The sequence below is a fragment of the Haemorhous mexicanus genome, chromosome 5 (assembly GCF_027477595.1).
Source record: "Haemorhous mexicanus isolate bHaeMex1 chromosome 5, bHaeMex1.pri, whole genome shotgun sequence".
Taxonomy (NCBI): domain Eukaryota; kingdom Metazoa; phylum Chordata; class Aves; order Passeriformes; family Fringillidae; genus Haemorhous; species Haemorhous mexicanus.
In genome coordinates, this window is record NC_082345.1 from 43881456 (window position 1) to 43907364 (window position 25909).

The following is a 25909-nucleotide window of genomic DNA, read 5'->3' on the forward strand; positions in this document are numbered from 1 at the left end:
CCCATTATACTCCATGTATTTTTCCAGTTAGCTACTTCTAAGTGGAATGGAAGTTACTCTAATTTCACTGCTCTCTCCTTCCATTTTCCTTCCAAACTGAAAAAATTGCAGACTTTTTACTTTACCATGATGATGGAAGAGTATGCAGTTTACTGAAATCCATCCTCAGAAGAAATAATACCAAGTTGATAACAGATATATCTTTAAAGAACAAGAGTTATTTTAATGGATTTAATCTCTACCAGAACTAGACAAAATGACAGACCTTTCAGGGATGCCTCTTAAAAACAAAAACAATCAAACAACTACTTTATCATATTAGAGAAAATATTACAAAACCCTCTAACAAACTTCTGTTACTGACCAAATTAATTTTGAAGACCTCGAACTTCTACAGCTGTATCTACCATTTATTTCAAGTGTGGACTTCAAGTAAGCAGTCAGCATGCACGCAGTTAGACTATACTTATGTCATAAGAAGGAAACAAAAGCTGTATTACACCAGAAATCATAAAATTAAATTCTAAGCCTACTATTTTTTCAGAAATTCAAAAAGACTTAAAATAAAATGCCTGTAACTGAAAAAATGCACCCCAGTAGCCAATACAAAAAAGGATAAATATACCAAAATGCAAAAAAACCCCTATGTAATTCAGTCCAGTGAGGATGCAACTGTAATCACTAATTTGAAAATCTTAAGAAATAACACAAACAAAAAAAGATTGTGTGATCAATAAACTGGTGAAATGTCCTCTCACCTTTAATAATAAGGGTGTTATGAGCTTGGAGCAAACACAAAAAATTTAAAGATGTTAATTTTTCAGTATCTCACATTGATGGAGGGCCACACTATACACCATACCATGGCCTACTACTTGCACCGAGGTAAGCTTTTTGCTTAAAGAAATAACTCCCTTAGCAAGCTAAGCAGAGTGTTTACCAGAAAGAAATTACCAGTTACTCCACCGATGTTAACATCATTAGAGCTAGACTTTTCACTAACATAATCAATACAATTTTAGAGTTATTTACCTAATTACAAAGTCATTTGCACTAATAGCCATACAAGATTCTAAAGCAAATTCTTCTTGAGATATTTATAAAGAGAACTTACTTCCAGAAAAAGAAAGTATTATGTCCTTTGTATCCCCCTGCCTCAATATTACACATTTAAGCCTCAAAAATTTGAATAAAAATTACATATCAATAAGCAACTAGAGCAGGAGTTCTTTATATGATTATCATAGGCCAGGACTTAAAAGTCTGCTAATACATTCCTGTGCAACTCCTGCATATTTGCAGCAGTACATCTGAATCATACAAATCCCAGCGGGTAGTTAGAGTACCTTGCGTGCAATTGGCTCTTGACCTTCCATCAGTGTGTACCAGCTCACTAGCCTATTCCAGCCTTCAGTTGGCAAAAGGATGTAATCCAGCTCATCAATGAGATGTTCCTTGAGAGACTGAGAATCACCATCTAGAAGAGAAAGATTATTTTCACTTGAACATTGTAATTCTGTACTTGAGTTTTTGATGTAACATTTTTCACATATACAGCAGACAAAATATTTTGAGTCACAATTATGTTACCCGTATTATGGTGTCCAAAGCAGGTGTTCTGAAACCATGTAGGCAAACTACTCAGTTTATGCTTAGCACACCTATTACAGGTGGTATTCTTTACTGTATGAGTGACAACTTTATAATCCCATACAATTATAAGCACCTAGTTTGTTACCATACACCATTCTAGCTTTCAGAGAAACCAATTCATTTCTCCCACTCACTTCACACATATTCCCACATCATGGATACTTCCACAGCTGAAAATGAGAATGAGTAGTTAACTGTAGATACAAGACAAAGTTTGAAGTAATTCACCCTAAGTCATACTAGGAAAGTAGCATAGTACAACCTCCTATTTCAAGGATTCTATGTGCTCTGTTAACAGCCACTACAAAATTCTTTGCAGACAAGGGGAGATGCTGCACTTCAGTGAAGCACAACTTGGAATCTCTTAAGACAAGCAGCATGCTTTTAGTTTTCATTCAATCCTTATTACTAGCAGCTATCTTTTAGGTCTAAGAGGTGATTCCAGATGTGAGCCACTGTGAGCTTCAAACATTTAGGGCAACTGTCTTTCTGTCTGGAATCATCACATTGTAGCTGGGAGCACAGAGATGGGAGAAATCCACAAGCACTTCTTCAGGTCTACATAACTCTTCACAAGATTCACACGGTATTTCTGCACTGATCTTATATGGTGAGAAGGTGTAATTTGGATTCTATTATCTCCTTATAAAAATATCAACATTTCTTCTAGTATAATTTTTTTTAGAACCATCAAAAAGAGACCCTGATTCTGACAAGTCCCTCACATACAACACTGTGTTCTATGATGAACAATCAGCTACTCTAAATACCTACTTCCTCATGCCCGCTTTGACGATGTATCTCTTCTTTTGAACATGACACGGGCATTACATCATATTCGATCTTTTTTGCACATGTTGAGATTAACTGAAATCTCTACCTGTTACTTTTCATTGCTCTCACTTCATCCAAATGTTCTGGAAACAAGGGAGAAGCATTTAAGTAATATAAGCACAACATACTGCTTCAGTTTCCTGGAATCAGTCTTTCGTGACTTCAATTACACTTTTTCTTATCACTGCATTACACTGCAGAATATCTGAGAAAGCATGCCCATTTTAGATTATTTTATTCTTTATATCAGATGCACATTTTTAAGGAGAGCAGCATGACAGCAATGAGAGCATACTATGTGCCAAAGACAAGATTTAAATCCAAGCATTTTCAGGGTCAGTTTATGCTACAAAGAAAACCTAGTATAGAGGATTGTTGCTTTGCAGGGGGTGAAAGAGAAAGCTATTATTTGCTGGGCATTAATGCCCTTAATTTTACAACTATCTTTACACAGGAACAGTAGATGTTGCAGGGTAACTGGATGCATGGAATCACTGACAATGTGGAGCCATAGTTTAGAATCATGAATGAGCAAAAAGTTAGATCACAACCCCAATGTTGTTTATTTTGAAAGGGGCACTGGTAGTGTCAAAACAACAAAATACAGGTTTTCAGAATCTTTTAGGGAAATGGCTAACATGATTTCTAATTTGGACCGCTAACCCTAAATTAGACTTCATAACAACAGTAATTTTAAGATGAACAGGTTTGTAGATTAAGTTATAAATGCTACAGATGAACTAAGAGTGTTTAGCACAACTCGAAATCACCTGCTTTTGAAGGGGAAGACACAAAACAGAGAACAAGCTACCTCACTGAGGATAAAGAAGATATTGCTACATCTGATGTCAGCTGAGATATATCACCTGAACATCCCTGCCTCACGGCAAGATTTACTACAAGAACGTACAAAACATCTAAATCCTCACATTTCAGAAAACAAAACACAACACTCACCTGGAGCAAAAACACCTTAAAGTTTCTGGATGGAAGAGAACATATAGATGTATATGACAATACAGCACCTTCTACAAAGGCACTGGTCAGTCAGTGTCAGACATACTCGTATATTCACACTGACAATTAATAGAATATGGTACAACAAGTTTTATGAAAGGCGCAATCATCTGTAACATACAATTTATAAAATAATGAGATACTAATTACAGAAGTTTTGAATTAAGAAAGCCAAGAGTTCATCATAAACCCTGGGAAGTTGGCAAAACTGGTATTACTCTACATGTCAATAGAACAAGCAGTACTATTACATTACCTGTAACTGCAAAGAAGAAAATCAATTATGTGGTCAATTTTGCATCTGCTAGATTAAATATTAACATCTTTAATGGACATTAAATACAGAATTTGATGTGAAGATTAAAATATGTGGAAAAGTATCCTCAGATCTGTGTTCACAAACTTGGCTACAGTTCAGCAGAAGTCAGTCAAACCTGAGTAATCACAGCAGTGACAGAGTTCAACATCCTTACAAGACCATAAAGAAAATAGGAAATCATCCTCTATCATTTCACACAACTTAAGTCACTGAACTGAGTAACAGCACTTCTTCAATTGTTCCAGAACGAAAGTAAGGGTTTGGGGCTTATTTACAGAAGTAAGTTTTAGAGTTTGGTTAAGCTACCAAAAAAAAGGGAAATCACAGCGGATTCAAGCCACCTTTTTGTCAACTTGACTAATTTTCAGTTCTCATAACAGCCCAAAATCTCATCATAAACCAGGAATTTCTACATTATTACATATGTTGTTACCATTACAAAGAAGTTCCAATAACTGTATTTATAAAATTATGATTTATTAGGGAAATCTATTCCACTTCCCTTGTCATGGTCAGAAAAGAAACCAAAATTTTTCCTTTCATGTTATGCTGGGGTTCATTTACACCGCCAACTTCAAAAGATGAACTACCTGTGACAATTTCACACTTAATGTACTATAGGCTTATTTCACAGTGAGAGGCAGTTACCTTTGAGAAGTCCAGAGTTATCAATAGGACCAGGGTACACATTCTGATCTCCCATCTGGTATTTGTCCCAGCTGTCAAAACCAACATATTTTTTCCACTGTTTGAACCAGCGACTATCCACTAGATACCTTAAAAGGAAGAAGACATACATATTAATTACTGGCATTCTACTACTTCCAACCTCATTCATGATAAAGCACCAGCATTCATCAGGCTTGTGAAATGACAATGCTTTTCTCTCTGTTCTGCTAACTATTATCAGCATCTGCTACCAGTGAGGACTTTAACTGGGGTCAATTAAAGATCACATTAACAGTGCCAGGAACAGTTTAGCAAGACTGCCAATAACCCGTATCAGAGGCTGAAAAATGACAAGTTGAAAAAAAAACATTTCCCTTTTTAGCAAGAACGATTGTCACCTATAATTCCTGTTCTTGATTTTCAAATTCAGGAGATTCAAGTTAAATATCTATAATTAGACAGCCCTTTAAAAAAGTAAGAGAGAACTTTCAGTAAAGAATTGTCTACTGATGGAGTTTTATTTAGAACATTCAAGTGCAACTTAAAAAACTTGAGGACTCTGCCTTGTCAAGAACCAGAAAGCATGTTTTCTTCCTCTGAGTTAACATCAACACAAACAGCAAATGGTCCACTTTTCACAGAGGACTACATGTTCCTCCTACAAATAAGAACCAACATCACACTTCATATAAAGAGATTATATCTCGAATCTCAGCTCTACAGTATTTTTATCCAGATTAAACTGTTGTCACAATCTGGTTCTACAAAGTCCAGTGATACCTACATTTTATACTTCTTTGTCCAGAATTTCTTTAAGATCAAGATACCAAATTTTATCACTGATGCTCAGATTTGTATTTATTTTTTTAGGATACCATATGCATTATTTCTCCTTCCTAAAAGAAGTCATAATCTGCTGCCCTGTCTGTTCCAAATCTTTTGCTACTATGGTAGGATGAAACCGAATTTGATTAATCTGACATGCCCTTGCCTTTATACATTAAGTTTTCATTCTCATGAACATACTTAAGGCCAACAGCATTCTCCCCTTTCTCTTCTGCTGTGCCATCCAGCTCTATTCTATAAGAGCTGTAACTGTGTGTGGTTATGAAAGCAGTCACCACCAAACCGGCTAGCCTTGTCCCATTGGCCTCTACTTTCTTGACCCAAATTTGACTGAACTATCAGTCTTAAGAAGCAAAGATATAATTTTACACAGAAGAGAAACTATCATACAGGAAACTGCCTTTAATTAATGCTTAAGAAATTACTGCTCCTGGAGAATCATTTTACTTTTCAAATGTTTTGTGGTAAATGTCTTATCACACCAAAGTAACAGAGAGAATAATACAAATTTTTGATACTAAAATTTAAGAGTGTAAGAAAGCTTGGGGTGCACTGTTCTAGATTTTAAATATTCAACATTATCTATTTCAACACTTCATCAGCTTTCTTCTTCCATATCCAAATAATTTAGCCATCAACCAAAATTTGCTGTGCAGTATCTCTTTAGGGTCCTTCTTAACAGAGATGTTGTAACATTGCTGTTTCCTAACATGAAGTGCAAAGAATCTTTCATCATTTCCCTTCACGTTTCAGAATTTTGCATTTAGCAATCTTTTCAGGCTCAAATAAGAGCTTAATGGTTCTTGTATAAAGAAAGCTGAAAGGACACTTATACATCATGCAAGTATGTAAGTATGGTAAGAACTAAATAGCACAGTCAAGTTCCTTTACCACAAAGTAGAGGTAACATGCATTACATGGAAAAGTTTAGTAAATTTATTTTGCCAAGAAAAAAAATTCGCATGTAGATATTTCAAAAAATGCTAGCAAACATGATAGATGTGGATTCTTACAGCAAATTACTGGCTACAGGCATGTGTGTGCATGTTACATGTGTATCCACGTTTTAAACACATTAGATGTTTTAATGAACCTTCTGCTAAATATGCTTCAAGAGAAATCTGGTACAGGTGAGAAAAGCTATTTTGAGTTACTGTTGAACACAGTCACAGTAGCTGTAATCTCTCCTATCCTGGTTTAAGAATCCTGGTTTTAGCACTCTGAATTAAAAAAACCAAAACCAGAAACTGTTCCCCTTCCCTCACCCCACAAAAAGCAGAGATTATAGGCTGAGAAAATAACAATTTACTGGAAACAGAAATGAGATAAGGAAAAGAAACAGTAACAGCAACAACATTAATAACAGAATTGTAAAAAGAGGGTGATTTACACACAAAATGCTCATCCTGGGGGACAATGAGGACAATGAACAATGGTGGATGGGCTTCCCCCTCTTGCCATGCCTTTTCTCATCCTGAAGCCACACCTCTCTTCTCCCAAGCAGGAGCCCTTGACTCCCACCCCTGGGGGTGGTAGAGCATAATAACCTGGACATGCCCAGAGCTGGGCTCCAGGCTCCACTGCTTTACGGTGGAAAGATTAACAGTATCCTGGCCAAAACCAGAACACCCCATTAAAAAAACTTGCTCTTAATCAAGACATGAGATACTGCTTTTCCAGTAAGATTAGGGAAACCAGAAATTTGCATTCAAATGCCATACACTATCCTCATTTTATGCAAGAAGGATATGCCACACTAAAGATTATGCTGGGCAAGGGGAAAAAAAAAGGAGCACAATTACACCATGCTCAGTTTAAGGCAAATCAATCAACCTGCTAAAGCACTTCTGTAGCTAAAATCCAGACTTCTTAGCATTAATGGGAAAAGTAATAATCAGAGATTTATAATTTACAGCTTTTGACTCTAAAAACACATTCAATATAGCATTCTCATCAAGATCAACAAGACTACTCATCTTCAAAAGAGAAGGCAAACCACTGGAAGGCAACTTATCTTGTCATCAGCGTTATAATATCCATGACACAATCAACCACCTGAAAACTAAGTATTACCTATGAGAGACTTCCAGTTATTTAAGAGAAAGCTCAAGTAATCAGAACTCCATCTGCTAAATCCTCATTTGTTAAATGATATTTGATCCCTTTTAAAAGAAAAAAGTATTAAAAACTTGGGGTATGCACTTGGACCAGATACACTACCCTGTAATGTGCGTTGTCCCAGATGCAAAAATAGAATACCATGCATTACTAAAATACAGACCAAAATATATGTATATTAAGCTTGGTACAATGTTTTGCCTTTATTTTTGTTGCTATTACCTAATGCGGGAAGGAGTTCCAAATGAGTCTAATGCTACAGTAGTTTTTTGAACTGTGGACCTGACCAAGAAGGCTACCCCAGAACTCCCCATCAATACTATCTGTTTTTTAGAATTATGATTAAGAAATGTTTGCTATCTGATGGAATCAAGATTTCAGGAAACACAAATTTTGCTCTCTGGCATGTCATCAGTTTAGCTAGTGAGCAGGATAACCAACCCATCTTCTGAGGTAAAAGATATCTGGAGGATTTGAATTAAGACTGAAGTCAGAAACAGTCTCAAATTTCTAGATATTCTGGTTTGGGAGGCAAACCTTAAAAACTAAGACAATTGCATAGCCAAATGAACTGGTTACCTCTAAAACAGCAGATACCTGACACTTATAGGTATTTCAAATAAATCAGTAATTGTTTGAAAAAAATAGTACAACCAAGTCACTTAAGAGTCAACTGGTCGATAACACAGAACACTGGAATAGACCCAAACCTTTACCTAAAAGTAAGCAAAAACATGCACGTACCATTTGCCAAAAATTACAATCAAATATTGAATTTTCAGTATTAACAATACTGGAAGTATATGTACAGGTTATTTAGCTTTAGGAGTTTTTCCTTGGTTATATTATGTATACTTAAAATTTTCTTTGTGCAAGTAGAATCAATAACTACAGAACATGTGAATATGTTCTCAGTTCAAGTCTGGCCTGCTTCATTATGCAGTACTTACTTCTGAGTAGAGCTCCAGATTGCTTTATCAGATATATCTGCTCTCTTCTATAAAATGTTTCTTGCCTGTCTGAAGTGGATTATCATATACAAGGGACAATTTATACTCCAGAGTCCTCTGGAATGCCAGATAGTGGAATAAAGCATGAGGAAAAGGAATGAAGCTGCAACGGGGGAAGTTCATACTCCACATCATGAACAGCCTGAGAGGGTGGCTGGTCACTGGAACAGGCTCCCTAGGGAAGTGGTCACAGCACCAAGCTGGTCAGTTCAAGGATCACCTGGAAGACACTCTGAGCCATATGGTTTAGCTTTAGGCAGTCCTGCAAAGAGCAGGAAGTTGGATTTAAAGTCCCTTATGGGTCCCCTTCAATTTGGGATATTTGGCCTTGGCCAGTGGTCAGTCCATCTGGAGCTGGCTGGCACTGGCTCTGTAAGACACCTGGGAAGCTTCTGGCAGCTTCTCCTAAAAGCCTCCCCCCATAGCAACCCTGCTATCAACACTTGCCATGCAAATCCAATAAAACTGGGTCACCCAATTAAATTTACCAGAAAAGACCATATCCTTATGTATGACCAAATGATCAACTGTAGACTCAAGGCAGCCCAAAATACTTACAGCCTTTGCACATTAACTTACAAGTACAAAAATCTGAAGCTATTACAACACTTGAAATAAACTTTTATTTCTTAAATAAAAACTCAACAAATAATAAAAATAAATTTTAAGTTTCTGGAAGTTTTAAAATTTCACAGCTGCATTACTACATGGACATTGCTCACTGAACAAAAGAAAGTACTACCAGGAAACTTACTAACTCATTTCTAAAATTCTGCCATGGTTTGAAACTTTTAATGTAATTCAAGTTCACCTGTGATTTACTGCCTATTTTGACTTAATAAACCTTATTAACATAATAGAAACATCACACAAGTACAACAGCATTCATTCTTTACATCAACATCCAAGCTGACAGAAAAATATCTGAGCAGTATGACTAAGATCTCGGTATTTCCCACTGCTGTCAAAAGCTTCCGAATTCTTGTGACCATTACATACAGACAGAATACAAGTAATCTAGATTTATTTATATTGACTGATACTTCAGCTTTTTGAATTCAAATTCAAACCAGAAAACTTTGATATGCAATAAAGACATTTCACAGAGAGACACTCATTCTGCACTGTGTACTGCTGGGACATCATACCTTCTGAACAGAAGCTATTTCACTTTTAACAGTAAAACTGTGCAAACTGTCCAGAGAGACAGGTGAGGATTTTTTTTTTTTTACTCTCCTCACTGTGCATGAGTACAGATTAAGCAATACAGAGGACAAAGTGGAACAACTACTTTGCAGAAAGCAAATTAGGACTCCTACTTAAAGGCACAGCATCTGATTTTTGTTCTTGCAACAACTGCAACTATAAAAACAAGAATATAAGACAGGATTTGTATCTGTCTTTCTACTTTGATTAAGGTGACAAAAATTGCTTGACCAAGTACACACAAAATTAATAGATGCCTTCAAATTCAATTTTCTTTCAAAATTAACAAGTTCTTCAAGTTCAAAATGGTGATAATTATTCTACTCTATCACACAAACCATACCATCCTTTTATTCAAAATATAAGTAAATCCACAAGAAAAAAGTGCAGGCGTCAAAGACAAAGAAGATATAGTTAACTCCAATTTTTAAGAAATCTGTCCAAGTATTCCAGATTCCTCTTCAGAAATAAGTGTTTAGCTCAACAAAATGCACCAAGATTTCAAATCAGCTGATCAAATTCTCACTACAGCTCAAGTTATGCTCCACTGCCATCATGTGCTACAGTAGTCTAAGCCGCACATTCTTCATCCATAGGCCAAAGAGGCCTCTTCAACCAAGGGGCCAACCAAAAAGTACGATTCAGCCAAAATTAGTGGAGTGCAATTTTATGTTAAAATTTCAGTGTGAACATTTTATTAAGAACCATACAAGTGTTTTGTATACCCTTAGAAATTTTCCATTTAAGACTTTTCATTAAAAAAATCATCTAACAAATCAATTTTCAGGCAAAAGCCTGGAACAAGCATGATTTTAACATGCTTTCGCCTCACCTAATCAATTAACAGAAGAAAAATACATCTACTCATCTCCACTCTATGTATTGTCCAGAAAAATTAAAATCTTTGTAAACTACTGGTCACATGCAGCACCACTCCAAATGCAGTGAGAGAAACCCAACACCAAACTTCAACCACAAGGTTTAAAAGTCAAAATCAGCAACTTAAACCTCATTAGAAAATAAAAACCCATCCAACTCTTAATCTATCCTTGGAACACTAACATAGTGTTCCTTGTTTCTCATTTTATGAAGTTATCAAAATAATTTAGAATATAATTCAAAATATTATTGAAGTGCAGGTCCATAACATCTCATCATGCCCTCAGTGAAATCAAGTAAAATCTTCCATTAACATTCAATCTAGGTTCTGTTCATGTACAACGTAATAATGGATGATGAAATGCGGAAAACACTGAGAGGACAGTACTGAGAAAAAGGTACATGGCCTGACTCTTGGGGATGTCCTGTGCAGGGCCGAGTTTGACTTGATGATATTTGTGGGTCCCTTCCAACTCAGCATGTTCTTTGAAGTCCACAGTGTAAAACGCTATTAAAGCTAAGCACTTCAGCATCAAGGCTATCATCAATGATGGGCACAGGATTATTAAACATGGCTACAGATATAGCCCTGTTCATCAAGATTCCTGAGTTTTCACTGCAGCCAGAATTAAAATGCTTATATGTTCGGTGGAGAAATTCACTTCTGGAGGAAAAAAATCCCTTAAGGTTGAACTCATCATATATACTGATCACTCACTGGGAAGGATTTTTACCCCACTTCATTTTTACTTACTCTCTTCAGTGACCAAGTATTACAACTGGAAAGGCAATGAAATGCCCACAGGTTAAGAAAAGAATATATTTTCACCATCCAAGAAATGTACTACATGGATAACAACAGTACTCTACTTAGACTCAGCAGAACTTCAGAAGTTATGTATATCAGACACATCTGAAAACTAAAAATACTATAATTCCATGGTTTTACTAATTTGCAAGTCTTAAAAAAACCAAGAAGAGATTAAGAATCTATCTCATTACTCTTGTGAAGTGACGACTGGCACCAAAATTCATTGGCTGACAGGGCTGAAAATCAACATCTTCCTTCTGGCCTAAACTTGACTAGCTTCAGTTTACAGAGTGTCTTAAATCTTTATCTGCTTGTCTAAAAATCCTTATCGTAGAAGACATCTTCCTCTTATGTAATTATTTCATGACACAAAATTCTAGCAAAACAGACAAAAAGGTTCTCCAAGCTCTTCTCTGAAAGACAGGGCTTCTGCTTTCCCTATTAGATTTTGAGATGTCTGAACTCATTCTAAATGAACATCTTCTGTCACATGTGGACACCAGAACTGGAAGTAGAACGGTTTCAATATTATATTCCATATACAGTACATATTTGTACTCCTACTTAGTATTCCCTATTCAATCATCTAATGATTGCATTTGTTCCCTTAGCCACTAAATAAACTCCATGTGATAGTTTTTGTCCACTGTAACTGCCTAATTCTTATCCAAGTAACTTCTATATTCTCATCAGCTCACAAATTATGGCAAGCAATAGATGACAGGACAGTAGGGAAACTCTGGAAGGCAGACAGAGAAAAAGCGGTAAAACGGATTGCTGAGCTGTTAGCTATTTTTAAGTCACTATTATGCACTTTAAGTAAAACAATCATTGGCAGGTGATACCTAAGGTGAGAAATGTGGTTACATACCCCAGACCATGGAGGGAAAACATGTGCAGGAGTGTAAAAGCATTTGTAATGTCATATTCGAGCTACTGCGACAACATTTCTGACTAAGCCACAAAAGAACACGAACTGCAGGGAAGTAAGGGCCAGAAGGTGGTTTTAATGGTAAAACCAAGAAATCACACTTTAACATGGGGAAGAAGTTACAGAGAAATCACCGAATAAGTCACACAGAAAAACTGATGGTCTTCCCCTCTATGACAAAACTGTTCCAAGATCAATAACTTTCACTATTGAAAACTGTACTTCAGTGATACTGTAAAAACTAAAAACTTGGCAAGGTTCTCAGAAATATCACTGCAGCTACAAAGACATCAAATGACATCATCAAGACCAGTTGGTCACACAAATGATACTGTGCCTAAAAATCTGAAGAACATCAACAGCTCTTCAATTTGAGAGTAGAAGACACTGAGTGAGTTCAGATTTGCCTGCAGCTGTAACAACCCATAATTTTTGTCATTCTAAATGAGGGGGTAAAATCTCCTCATAAAATAAATTCTCCTCACTTGTCAAGCACCAGTAGAATTTCAAAATACTGAGATGTAATTGTATCAGATGCTAAAACTGTGAGACATACAATGAAATGCAGCATTTTTTCTTTTCCTAAAGAGAAAAGAACCACAGAACCTGATGATCCTTTGGACAGTACTGCAAGAAGTAAAACTTATATTAATTCAAGTTCTGTGGAACATAAGTGTAGTTTTTATACTGAATTTACTAACAAAAGTAAACAACATTACTCAAAAGAACTGATAAACAAAGGAAGTTCATTCTTGGAAAAATCTAATTTTTAACATATGTTTGGAAAAATAGGATAAATGGAGAGATGAAAGAATCTTCAATCTCTCAGAGTTTAATAATTTATTAACTGGCCATAAAGAATGCAGAAAAGACCACTGGGACAAACTAACCCAAAATCTTGTCCCTGCAGCTGAAGAAATTAGAAGACACTAACCTTGTTTGTCCACTGAAGCAATATACATACAGCTTCATGCATACTATTCCCAAACTACCCTTAAAAATATCTAATGGAACAAACTGTACAGCTTCCTAAACCACCTGTTCAACTGGTTTCCAGTTCTAGCAATTCTTCTTCCAATACCTAACTCTAAAAATATTGCATTTCAAGTCAATTTTATTTCTTTCTCTCTGCAGTGTACATGAAGAACTAATGAAGAAATACATCAGCCACTTCATAGATGCTTCTAAGATTTGCCTCTCTTTGCTCTATTCTTTAGTTGCTTTTTTCTTGGAGAAAACCCCCCAAGCTTTATACTTTCCATATGTAGTTTATTTCTCTCTCCATCCTAAATTCTGAAGAGCATGGAAAAGACTTTCTATGTACATGCTAGTATTTTTAAAAGGAGTGTTTTAAAGCTCAAACAGAACAGGCTGGTGTGGCACTCCTGAAATTTTTTTCAGCCATATTTACTACTGAATCAATGCAATTTTGAATCATGGCTTACAGCACCTTAAGCGTTGCTTCCTTACTGATGTCCCAAAAGATCAAAAAGCCATTTACAAAATACCTCTACAAAAGCACTTGGACTAAACGTACCGTTTAATTTGTGAAGAGAGCTGCACAGTCGAAATATAAATCCTATGAATGCACAAGCATACACATTTATGTAGCTCGATTTAACAGTTCATGAGTAAAACTTAATGGGACTTTGCTGTAGCTTATTCAGTTTTAAAATATTTGACTTATATCAGTGTCAATCACAGCTAGATATATTTTCACAGAACATTTAGAAGCCTTTCCCACATAACTGATTCTTCTGTATTAAAATATCGAACGTACTAAAAAAAGGAAACAGCACAGTAAACTTACTGTTTCGGTCATATCAACTAGTCATAAAAGTACTATCACTTTGAACAATATTAACTGCTTGAAACATTGTTTTAGTAACCCAGAATTACCCAACATCATAAAAAAAAAAAAATCTTGAAAGACATCAAGCCTAAGCACACCTTTACTACTGCTGGTCATTTTCAACACTACCATGTGAATTCAACTCCTTTTTCTAGTTTCTTACACTTTTCCAGTTTCAAGAGCAGTCTGTTCGTATGGCAAAACCGAACATATACTCAGCAGTATTTGAATTATGCATCAGAATGTATGCTTCTGACACATGCTGCAGTATCAACACTGTTAAATATAGTCTTTTATAGAACTGGAACAGTGAGTGATGACAGCTGAAATGAGGTGGGCTAGTTCTACTTCTGTGTATTCATAGTTAATTTTCACTAAGTTAATGCTTCAGCCTTTGTCTTTGGGTGACAGTTTCACACAGGAAGAGATGAAGAGGTTGAGTCGTGGAAAAAGTGCCAGTTCCTTATTTTTTCCCCTCCTAAAATAAGGTCCCATTTCCTAGCCTCACAGAACTACAACTATAAAAGCTCAATTACCAAATACATGCCAAAAAGAGGTGCTTACTTAACCGTGGAATTTTATTCTGTTGCTAACTTATATGACATACTACGGAATATTTTACGACTGACCAGAAAAACATATTTTTCAAACGTTCATCTTTGAAAAGGTATCATAAGGGTCCGTTCACACCCTCAGGGACTCTTTCTTAGGAAACGAACACGTTTACAGTCACAATAAAATTTAAACTCAAGGCTTGTCACAGCCACGGACGAATATCAGGGCACTTAGGCCAGAGCATAGATATAATTTCTGATAACGTGAAGGTGACGCTGGGGCCATTTCAGCCTGGATAATGGAAGAAACGCCTGCTAGCAGAGCTCTTCTCCCCCACCTCAATACTCGTCGCGCAGCCAAAACAAGCCCCGTGCGGGCTCCGGGCCCGCCATCCGGGGCTGCCACCCGGCAACGCGCCCCGGCAGCCGGGCCGCTCCCTCCCTGCCCTCCCCTCAGGGCGCTGACCTCGGTGCCTCCCCGCCGCCCGCCCGCAGCCCGGGCCCGGTCGAGGCCCCGCCGCATCCAGGCGGCCGCTCCCCGCCTGGCAGGAGCTGCGGGAACCGAGCGGCGGGAAGCGCGTGGTACAGCACTGCCTCCCTGCCCTTGTCACCCGCCTCCACTTTCGCGGCAGCGGGAGAGACGTCGAGCCGCCCCCGGGAGCGGGTGGGGGGGGGGGGGGGGCGAGGGGAAGGAGGTCGGTCCCTCCGGCAGCCAAGCGGCCCCGGGGGCGGGAGGACGCCGCCCGCACCGGTCCACCCGAGCTGCCCCGCTCCTTCCTCACCAGGTGTCGCCCTTGCGGAGGGCGGTTTTGAGCAGCGCCGCGACGTCCGTGCGCTGGGTCTCCAGATCCGCCGCGCCTCCCTCCGCCATCTTCTCCGCCTGGCAGCGGCAGCAGGGGCAGGAGCGCGCCGCGCTGCATGCTGGGAGTGACGCCTGCAGGGGGCGGCCGCGGCCCCGCCCTTCCCAGAAGCCGCGGGGTGGGAGCCGGAGCGGGCCCGGGCGGGGCAGCGCCCCCTCGCGGCCGGGAGGTCTTGTCTGCCGGCCGGTGCCCGGTCCCGTTCCGCCCCCAGCCGGGGGGGACGGGCAGGCGGCATTTTCCCCCGTGCCTTGATTGGAGCGCGTGTGTAATTACAGCCCTGACGCCTCGCTGCCTGATGAGTGGTTTGGATCACCATAATTCCTATGATGATACTGTCTGTGTTGTTGTGCGAATACTGTGGCGGGTTCAAATAGTCTGTGTGACTCGCATTAGCTTTTCCAGACCTTGGCAGAAACGAGCGGGTGATTTGTTGTGTTTGTTTCAGTCGCTCCTGCCTGAACCTTGTAGAAACAGTGCAACCTGTTGCTTGGCGTTTCACACACACACAGACAAAAAAAAAAAAAAACAACCAAAAAACAGGCCCCACATTACATAACCAGGTTTCTCGCTGTCTTCACGTTTGTATAGAGATTTCAAAGAATCAAAATGGTGTGGGAATTTAGGGCTGGGGTGTTGGTTGCAAACACTTGAAAACAAGAGTTTGTTCTTGTAGATCTAGCTGGTGTAAGGGAAATGCCTGCAATTGTTTAGCTTGGCCCCTTCCCGTGCCCAAGTCATTCCACCCAGCCCCACTGTGTGACTAACACCAGCGGTGTATCTTAGGCTGCCAATTAAGTATTATAAGGCATTATTAGCTAATTAGCACTTAGAATCTACTAGCATGTAGCTGTTTCAAACAGCACTAAAAAGTGCTATTTAGATATGTGTGCTGCAAAAAGGAAAAAAAAATAGAAGGAAGGCTGATATGCAGATACGGTAGTACAAAGCTGAGTAAGTATTTTGTCAGGATTATCAGTGAGGATGATGACATTGAAATAAAGGCAAAATTATAATACGAAAATCATATTGAATATGTAAGAACTCCCAGGAGCTCAGAGTGACTGGTGATGACATTCATGGCTTCTCTAGGAGCTGGAATGTGAAATTCCAGGAGGAGGGGGAAGGAAGTAAAACATAAATGTTAGGGAGAGCTAGATGGATCTAATGGCTACATTTAATGAGAGAAAACTTAACTGAACAACGAGAAGAAGGTTTCCAGGCACTTCAGGAATAAATTTCTTGGTTAGAATCTCCAAGTTTAGAAAGAACTTTGACAAATTCCCACCCCCCACACACCAGGGCTTAACAGATAAGAATAATGTTTTACACGCTGGAAGTTACCTCTGTTCCAAAATTGAATCTCTACAGAAATTATATTTTCATGGAAATTTTGGGGAAAATCTTTCTCAATCCATGGTGCTGGAAAACTGTATTCATTGTTCATCAGGCTGTAGCAGGACCATCAACAGCTTACTTTGCCAGAAGGTTCACCTGGAGCCACCCACGCCTCTGTGCTTTGTGTTGCATAACTGCAGTTACTCACTGAAAGAGCTCCTATTCCTGAGTTCAGTGATTTGTGGTACAGAAATGGGTACTAGACAGGTATTAGGTGCTACAAATAGAGACAGCAAAGCATGCAATGTGCCATTTGAAGCAGAGCTTTAAGAATTACCAAGGAGAGACAAGAGTAAGACTCTTTCGAGGACTACCAGTGCTTCACATGAAACAATTGTATTTCATAATGGAATGGTACCCAAAACGTAACTCACATTCTTGGAAAATGCGTGTTAGTGTTAAATATGGGTATTTTTTTTTCAAGCTTTATCAGAGGGCAAGGAATTATTTCCAAGTTCTAGACAGTGCCTGAGAATCTTTACATTTTAAATCACCTGGTAAAGAGAAACAGCACTGGAGGTAGTGATGAATGACCTACCTTCTCTAATAAAACCCAGGCATTTGTAATACAGATTTAAATCTTACTGCTTGTGATATAAGTGAATGCAAGATACTGTAAAGCTAGATGAGGTGGCACACCTTTCAGCTATCAGTGGGCCTTCCACCTTGCCTGACTTCATTGCTAATGGAATAATTTTTGTAAGCATGTTTTTTGTTGATTTTAAAAAGGGATGCAATTAATACAGTGTAGAGCAGCACAGATTCAGCAAGTGGGCTGCAGATAACAAGCTGTGTAAACTGATGATTCTGTTGATTCCCAATACAACATAAACTTTAAGCTCTCAGTTCTTGTTTTCAAGTCAATTAGTGGACTTGGCTAACGAACCTTAAAATATGGCTTGCTTTTTGGGGATGTGAGAAGCTCTGCATCTCAATAGTAGAAACTTGGATACACAATAAATTCTGTAAAAATAACAGACAGCTGCAAGTCTCACTCACAGGTAATACAGAGTAATTCACTCCACCGCTTTTTATTTTCTTTCAAGACCGCTGCCATGGTTTAAGAGTGGTACTTCCAAATTTAGTGCTCCCACTGAGACTCCAAACCGCGTGCTGCTTGCTTGCTCTCCCTTCCATGCCCCCATCTGTCCTGCAGCATGGCTGGAGAGAATTGGAAGCCCAAATGGTGAGGATCATGGCTGAGATAAGAACAATTTACTGGAAACAGCAATGAGCTAAGAAAATGGACAGTAACAGCAACAGTGTTAATAACAAAAGTGTTCAAAAGAGAGAGAGTGATTCACATGCAAAACTGCTCACCCATGAGCTCCAGCTGGCCACAGCCACACCACCGCTACCACTCGCTCCAGCTCAGCACCAGTGCCACTCCACTGCTCCCTCTGCCTCCCAAAGCTGGCCAGAAGGTACTCCTTGTCCCAGGAGGAGCCTCCCCTTCCCCCACCACTGGCAAGGGCGTGAGATGGCACAGGACAAGCCCCAGGTCCTGGCCATGCCCCCTCCCAGCTACCGTGCAATGAACCCTGTCCTGAGTGGAACCGGGACAATCACCTACAACACATTTGGGAATTTGTGGAGGGGGAAAAGAGGGCTCCAGATTCCCTGCCCCAGTGGTCTGTGGTTACAGCCTCTGGTGGCTGCATGAGTTTCCTTTTCAGTTTGAAGCTCCATCAGACACAGAGTTTGACATGCTAGAATGGATATGATGAGTGCATTTTCTATGTAGTGTTCACACATACTGTTAGGAAAACAAGATAATTTCACTTTTGTTTGAGAAATCTGATGGAAACCCTCATAGAGCTAATTTAATTAGCTGAATATGTTTTTTGTGAATTCAAAGTGGAGCAAAAAGTCAATTCCTAGTGCCACCACTGCTGTTTTTGTTCCCTGTCCTTTTTTTTTACTGAATGGAAGTTGGTAATTTTTAAGTGATGGAATTTCAAGCCTCTTTTAGACAGTTCAGTCAGACACCCAAGAAAACAGAAATAACTGTAGACTAAAGTTAAACAAGACAAAGAAGGGCTTCTGTAAGGTAAACATGAGGGGAAGATACAGGAAAAAAAATTCAGTAGGTAACAAAATTGGGGGAACCCAAGAAAGCATGAGTTGAATGATGGACAGGAGCAGGTAAGAATAAACATTTTTTTAAAAAGAGAGAGAAAATGCAAGATAAAATTTACAGACTGAGAGACAGAGAAATAATGTGTAATTAAGATACCCATTTCTGTCCCAGACATAAAACTATGACTGCACTCTGGATTTGAATCCTCTTCCTAATCCAGTCTGTGCCTCACCTACCTCATCCAGAGAGGCTGAACATAGCCATGTTATACTCTTGTTTCAGCTAGATGGAATTGACTTTACTAGCTATTATTGCAATAAAACACTTTTGTTGCGATAAGAAAAAAGCCAACGTTTAAAAATGTGTTGGTTTTCTATTCAGTTGATTTAATCAGACTGTTACATTTTTTTCTACAATTTTAGTAATTCCAAAATCATCTTTCATATGAGAGAAAAAGGCTCTTGAAAAAGGAATGGATAGTTTTTTAATGTGTATGAAGCTACAGGCACAGTTTTTTTTACCTTCTCCCCTTCATATAATACATTTAGGATCAGGCATCCTGGACAGATTAAGTCAGAAAGATGATAGATGTAAATATAGGGGAATGATGATAAAAAAAGTTCAGTGAGATTAACAAAGGGTATCCCAGGTGTATTCCTAATTTAATGACAATGGAAGAAAAGCCAGTGTCTTCCATTTTCTCCAATTTTGAATTTTTTATATATTGGAGAGCATTCCTTTTTGTTTTTAATTTTCTAAGGAATGACTTCAAATAACATATGAAAGACTTAAAAGAAATATATTCTAAATAGAACATATTTAGAATATTTATATAGAAATATTGAAATATTTATATTGAAATAGATAATTTTTTACGTTAACAAATGTAGCTAATAATTTCTATTCCTATTGATTAATCATGTGTTTAACACACGCTTAAATATATGTTAAATTCTAATGACCTAGGACTTTAAATAAGAATTTCTGAAAAATAAGCTTTTTAATGATCTGATCAGATATTAATGTAAGCAATAATTACCCATGTTCCACAAGATAAAATTACTTTCCTTTTCCTTAATTCAGTGCTTTTTTTCTACACAAAACCCCATCCTATTTTAGATTGCTGAATTAATTAGCATTTGTATGTGTCTTCAAAAATGTTATTCCTTTAGGAATTTTAAACATAGATACTAATTTCAAAGGTATGATGGTTTTAGCCATGGTTGTCTGATATGTCAAAACTGTTATGAATTCCTGTATTTGATTTGTAGATCAAAATGAATACAAATTTTCTCCTGTGTGATTCCAAAATGAGCTGTTTGGTTTTGAAGGCAAGGGATAAAATTAAGTGCCTTAATTGTGCCCGAAGCATATCAACAATGTAATTCAAAAGCCATGGTTTTAAAAGGATGATTCATAATATAGGCTTTAAGCACTAGGTGTTGGAGATACATGAAATCTAAACACAATGTAGAAGTTAGGTTTTGTGAGATTTGCACATTGTGTGCTAAAAATAGACTGCTATTCAAGGAAAATAATTGGTGCTTAAGTGGAAAGAGATAATGGTGAGATTTATAGCAGGACCTAATACAGCCAACAGACAAGTTGAAGAACTAAATGTTGTTGGCACAAGTAAAATTGTTTCAGCATATTTTTACTGTTTGGCTATCTAAATTATTAATAAATTCACATTCAATTAATTAAGTAAATATCACTGAAATCCAGAAGAAAATGCAGCAATATGCCAAATACATTAGAACAACTTCACATTTTACATGCACGAACATGTACATGTAGGAATGACAGCCATTAAGGAAATATCTCATTAGAGGTCTATCTTTTAAATACATGGCACACAAAATTACATAAAGGTATATTTAAATACTGTACATTTTAGATATGTGGTTTCTGCTTTTCTTTTCTATATCTCTTATAGAATAAAACATTACTGTTACTATGGAATCTGGTTAGACTTATTGTAACCTGAAAATATATTCACACAATCTTGTAAAGCAAACAATTTTCAAAGTAGAGTCTCAGTGCATTTGTAAAGCAAAAAATAAAACATTTTGACTGAGAAATAAATATTTTGATCAAAATATCTCAGACACAGAGAAGTTTTAGAAATTGAAAAATTCCTGAGTTGCTGCTGAAGGGGCTGGCTGTGCACAAGGAAGGTGTGCTGTTCTCGCAGACCACAGGACCCACCAGTGTGACAGGAGAGACACCACTATGGCAAAGTTTTGCTGTATATATTTTTACCTCTTGAGATGTCATTTTCAGTGCATTTTCCTTGTAGGCCTCACAGAAACTCTCCACACCCTTTCTATTTGGGGTGAATATATAGGAAAATATCTGCTGTGAAAAGGTGCTTGAGGCTAGAAGCGTGTAAGCTGAGGATGAGGCTGTGGTTTCTTTAAACTCAATGTGTTCAACCTTTTGTCATCCACACTTCTGCATCCTGGTCCTTTTGGTCGGATCCTGTATGACATTATTTTTTTCTGAGAAGATGGTGAATTTCCATCTCCACAGCCATTTGCACATTTTATTGATTCAAGCAGGAATACTGGAATATGATCCTCCATGATCTGCCCAGGACACACACACAAACTTCAGTTAGACTCAGCTGGATCCAACAACCTATTACAGTAATTTGTTTGGCATAACTCAGTGTTGCTTTTATTCAAGAAAACATCTGAAGGTCTGGATTTCCATACACTAGAAAACCACTGTACTTGTGTACTTTCAGTTTGGACTGGACAAGATGGCTTAACTTATTACACTCCTAGGAGCAAAACCATTTTTATTGAGCATTTGTTCTTCCCTCCTGATCTGTGACAGCCCAAGAGTCTTTTGTTTCGGTTTGTGCTGGAAAGCCTCTTTTAATCATTTCTTGTCCACCTCTTTGTCTCTTTGAAGGCCTCTTTGAGGGCCTCTTTGAGGGCAAGGGGCAAAGCTGCTTTTGCACTCTAAAGACAATTCAAGTAAGCTGGCTTGAGTTTACTTTAGAATAAGCAGGATGTGCATTTGAAGACTAGTGTAAGTACTTTAAAAATATTGTCTCATGGTAAAACTATGACATTAAAATTTCATATATTCTGTCAGTGGTTCTGTTCATTCAGATGTCTCCATAAATGGACTCAGTGGCCTAAAAAAGTGTAATGAGAGTATGTGTTGCCCTTGATAATACAGAAGAGGAGTAAAAATGAAGAACAAGCTGACCATCACAGACAGAACTTGAACTGGGAGAGGGATGTCAGAGTGGAGGTGAGCTGAGTAAGCATAAGCTGTGACAGTGTGGAGGGGGGTGAAGAGAAGGCTTGTATTGGCTTGTACTGTGTTGATATTACATGATTTTTAAAGTCACCAAAACACACTACCAACACACCCAAAACTAACTTTGGAAAATTAATAAGGTGTATGGACTTTGGTTTTAAGAATTTGTCATCATCATTCTCAAACTTGGTTACACTAAGAGTAAATTGGCTTGCACTTTCCTATATGTGCAATTTCCAGGTGTACCATTAAGAAATTTTACTTGCTATAACTATCCCAACTGCATTAGTAATTGTACAGTTGTGCTACCAGACACTGAAACAGCTCTTAACTGTCTGCTGAGGATGATATTTTAAATATGAAAATGATAAAATTTAACTTTTCAGTCTTGTCAAAGTGTGTTTAGCTACATCCTAAATTTTCACAGAACTCACCCATTTCTGTAAAAGCAGCTCAAAAGGGATCATTATTATAAGTGAACATTAGATGAGTCCACATGACTATTTGTGCTTCGTAAAAATTCTATTTAATTTTTAAAATCTGATGCTATAAGTTTATGATGCCCTATAATCTCAGGTCAGGAAGTAACCATTATAATGCAACAAAAACCAGCTTCACAAAACAAAGATATTAATTTAAGAGTGTTAAGTTAAACAATAGCTAATAATATAAAACTAATTTTACATACATATTAAGAGCTAAACTAATCAAAGCTTAAAAATATCATAGATTAATAAAACAAAGCTCATTAATTTGGCATAGTAAAGCCACATATAATCAAAGGAGCTGGAATAAGCACAAACCTACATTAAGAGAAAAGTGCCAAGCATTTATTTTCGCTGAGATCATTATAGAAACTCAAAATAACTTCAGCTGGAAGTCACAGGACACCAGTAGAAGGCAAATCTGCTCCCTCACTGTTATCAATGATGCCTGCTTGGATGTGCTGGAGGGATGTGGGAATGATGTAGAGGATGGCATTTCACGCTACCTACTCTCTGTTCTGGAAAGAAGGGAGAAACAAAGGAGAAGACCTGTGACCACACTACTAACGTGTGGTCACAGGAACAGGGTTTTAAAGCAAAGATTGATGGTCAGTCAGACACATTTATGTATATACCATAAATTCATAATCTGGTAGGAAAATGAGGAATCATCAGAATATTTAATGGAACATTTAAATTGCCAGTGTAATTTCAGGTGTTTAAGTAATTCTAGCAGAGTTATATTATGAAATAAATGGCCTCATTAATCTGAGTCTGTAACAGATTAAGCTGTCCTTGCCTTTCCTTTTGCTAGGTTTCCTATAGACGAAAGCCTTGTGCATTTTGGAGCCCCATGTGATTTCAACAAAATTTGAGAGATGGGTAGTAGTCTTAAATTTATTCAATTCCATTAGGAAAGGATGCCTAGGAGGAAACTAAAAAAGCCACAGAAAGATGTTTCAGCATCTCTCTGAAAGTCTGTCCCTTGGGATCACCATTACACAAAAAAGCAAAGATTTGAAGTTTAGCATAGGAAAAGCTTCAATAAACCGTGAGATAAAATCCATAAAAAACAAGACTTCATTAGTTCCAGAGCTCACAGAGCTTGTTATCATTCAGCTTGTTTAGCAACTTCAAATTTTAAACAACTTTTTTCCTTGCGTATGTGACATGAAGCTTAACAGGGTATTGAATCTTCTGTATCTGTGTAGGGCTCCAATGAAAACAAAAAAACCCCAAGCCCCAAGTGTTCCCTTAATGATCTTCTTTCTGTGTGGTTGTGCATGTATGTGCCAGGAGAGAAGGAGTGGAGAAGGCAGGCAAGGGAAGCATAAAAGGACCGAAATGTCACTTTGAGGATTTGGTGAGGTGGTGTGTTATCTACGTTCTGCCTTCTGACATCTGCTGGCAAAACCTCTCCATTGCAATGCTTGCTCTGAGTTTTTCAGAAATCCCTCCCACAGAACTCTGTGGGCTTCTCTGACATTTGTGGGTGTTTGATGGCAGTGAAAACCAGGACACTTATGGATAAGGAGGTAACTCTGGTGGCTGTCAGGAGCAACGGATATGCCACAGAAGCTTAAAGTGGGAGGAAAACAAAGAAGATTTATATAGTGGGTTTATCATGCTAGTAGCTGCATCTCTGCGTCTTGGGCTATCCCTTCTGTGTAGAGCAGACATCTGAGTACCTCTGAACTGCTTGGATAAGCAAATGTTTCCACACCAAGCTCTAAGCACTGAGCTTGCTTCCAGATGCCAAGTGCCAGCACACCTGCCTGACACTGCAGGTACTATGGATCTGTGTCCCCCAACCACAAGTAAAAATGCTAATTATGTTCATTGTGAATACTGAATTTCAGGACCACAGTGAATACAGAAACGACTGGTCTGAAAATATGTTTTTTTAAGAAAACTATACATGATTAATCATTGGTCAGAATGAAAATGTCAAAATTTTTCTCATGACCATACAAGATATATATGCCCAAGGATCTAGAACTCCCTCACTGCTTATCATCCTTACATTCTATTTGGGCTGTGTTTTGGAAAATGAGAATTACACACATCCAAGATCAATCCAAGATACTCATGCTATGTTAACCATGCCCTGTGGGTGAGAAAGAAATGGAAATTTGAACTGACTTGCTATGTGAGACAATCTGGCAGGTGGTGGAGTGGAGTTCTGCAACTTGGCCAGAAGAGAGGCACTCAGTCCTCAGGGTCAATGTTTTGGCAGGATGATGAATGCCAGGCAGGGCATGCATGTACAGGAGTCAGGTGGTGTCATTTATGTCCATCCACAAGGGACTGTTTAGCATGGGTAACAAGAAACTAATTTCACTTTGGTCAGGTGAGGGTGGAATTTTAACACTGGAGAGAGGCACACAGGAAGACTTCTGAGCACCGCCACAGCCATCACAGTGCTCTGCCCTCATGCAGTCCAAGCTCTGAAAAGGCTGTCTACTACTTTCTTCAAAGGAATCTGTCAATGAGAGCCATAAAAGCAGAAAATTCAAAGGCACACATCCTTTAGCTTTTCTTGCCATGTGTGTGATGAAGGAGGAAGGCTTGAGACAGAAGGCAAAGCTCAGTCAGCCTGACCTCCTAGTCCTGCACATCCTAAGATCTAAGAGGCCATAATTCTCTCTAGGTATATATAATTTTCTGCCATATTTACACAAGAGAAATTACTTATATTCAGACTATTAACTATATAATCCATTACCTCCACATTTGTAATCTGATTGAAAGGTATAGCAACTCTAAATAGATAATGTAATCTTTTATATATATGGATTGGGTTTATTTGATTTTGTATTAATCAGAGGCATTTTTTTCATGCTGAATTGATAGTTGATTGTCTTCAGCCAAGCAGAAATGCTCTTTAGTTCTCTTCTCTCTCTCTCAAAAAAAGGGAAGTGTTTCCTTTTGGTCATGCATTTGAAAATATATTGAAATCTGCAATTCTGAACATTTAAAAGTGATCGTATTCTATTCATATTTGGTACCATCCTGTTCTCCACTGCCCACTTTCCCCCTTCAGATCCAGGCTGTTTTGGAATAAATATAGTAATATTCTAAATAGTACTACTTCTTCTGCTCTTGACTCTTGAA

At 38.1% G+C, this 25909-nt stretch overlaps 1 protein-coding gene across 3 annotated transcripts in view; it reads right to left on the reverse strand.

The window, feature by feature from the left end:
* Nucleotides 1-15626, reverse strand: part of USP15 (ubiquitin specific peptidase 15) — a 61395-nt gene extending 45769 nt beyond the window's left edge. For all 3 annotated transcript variants that reach the window (XM_059847007.1, XM_059847006.1, XM_059847008.1), the window contains exons 1-3: nt 15482-15626; nt 4472-4599; nt 1347-1477 (exon numbers count right to left, since the gene is read on the reverse strand). In XM_059847007.1, the coding sequence (XP_059702990.1) occupies nt 1347-1477; nt 4472-4599; nt 15482-15570 (348 nt within the window). In that variant the 5' untranslated portion in view covers nt 15571-15626. The remainder of the gene's footprint in view (nt 1-1346; nt 1478-4471; nt 4600-15481) is intronic.
* Between the last annotated feature and the right edge of the window lie 10283 nt (nt 15627-25909).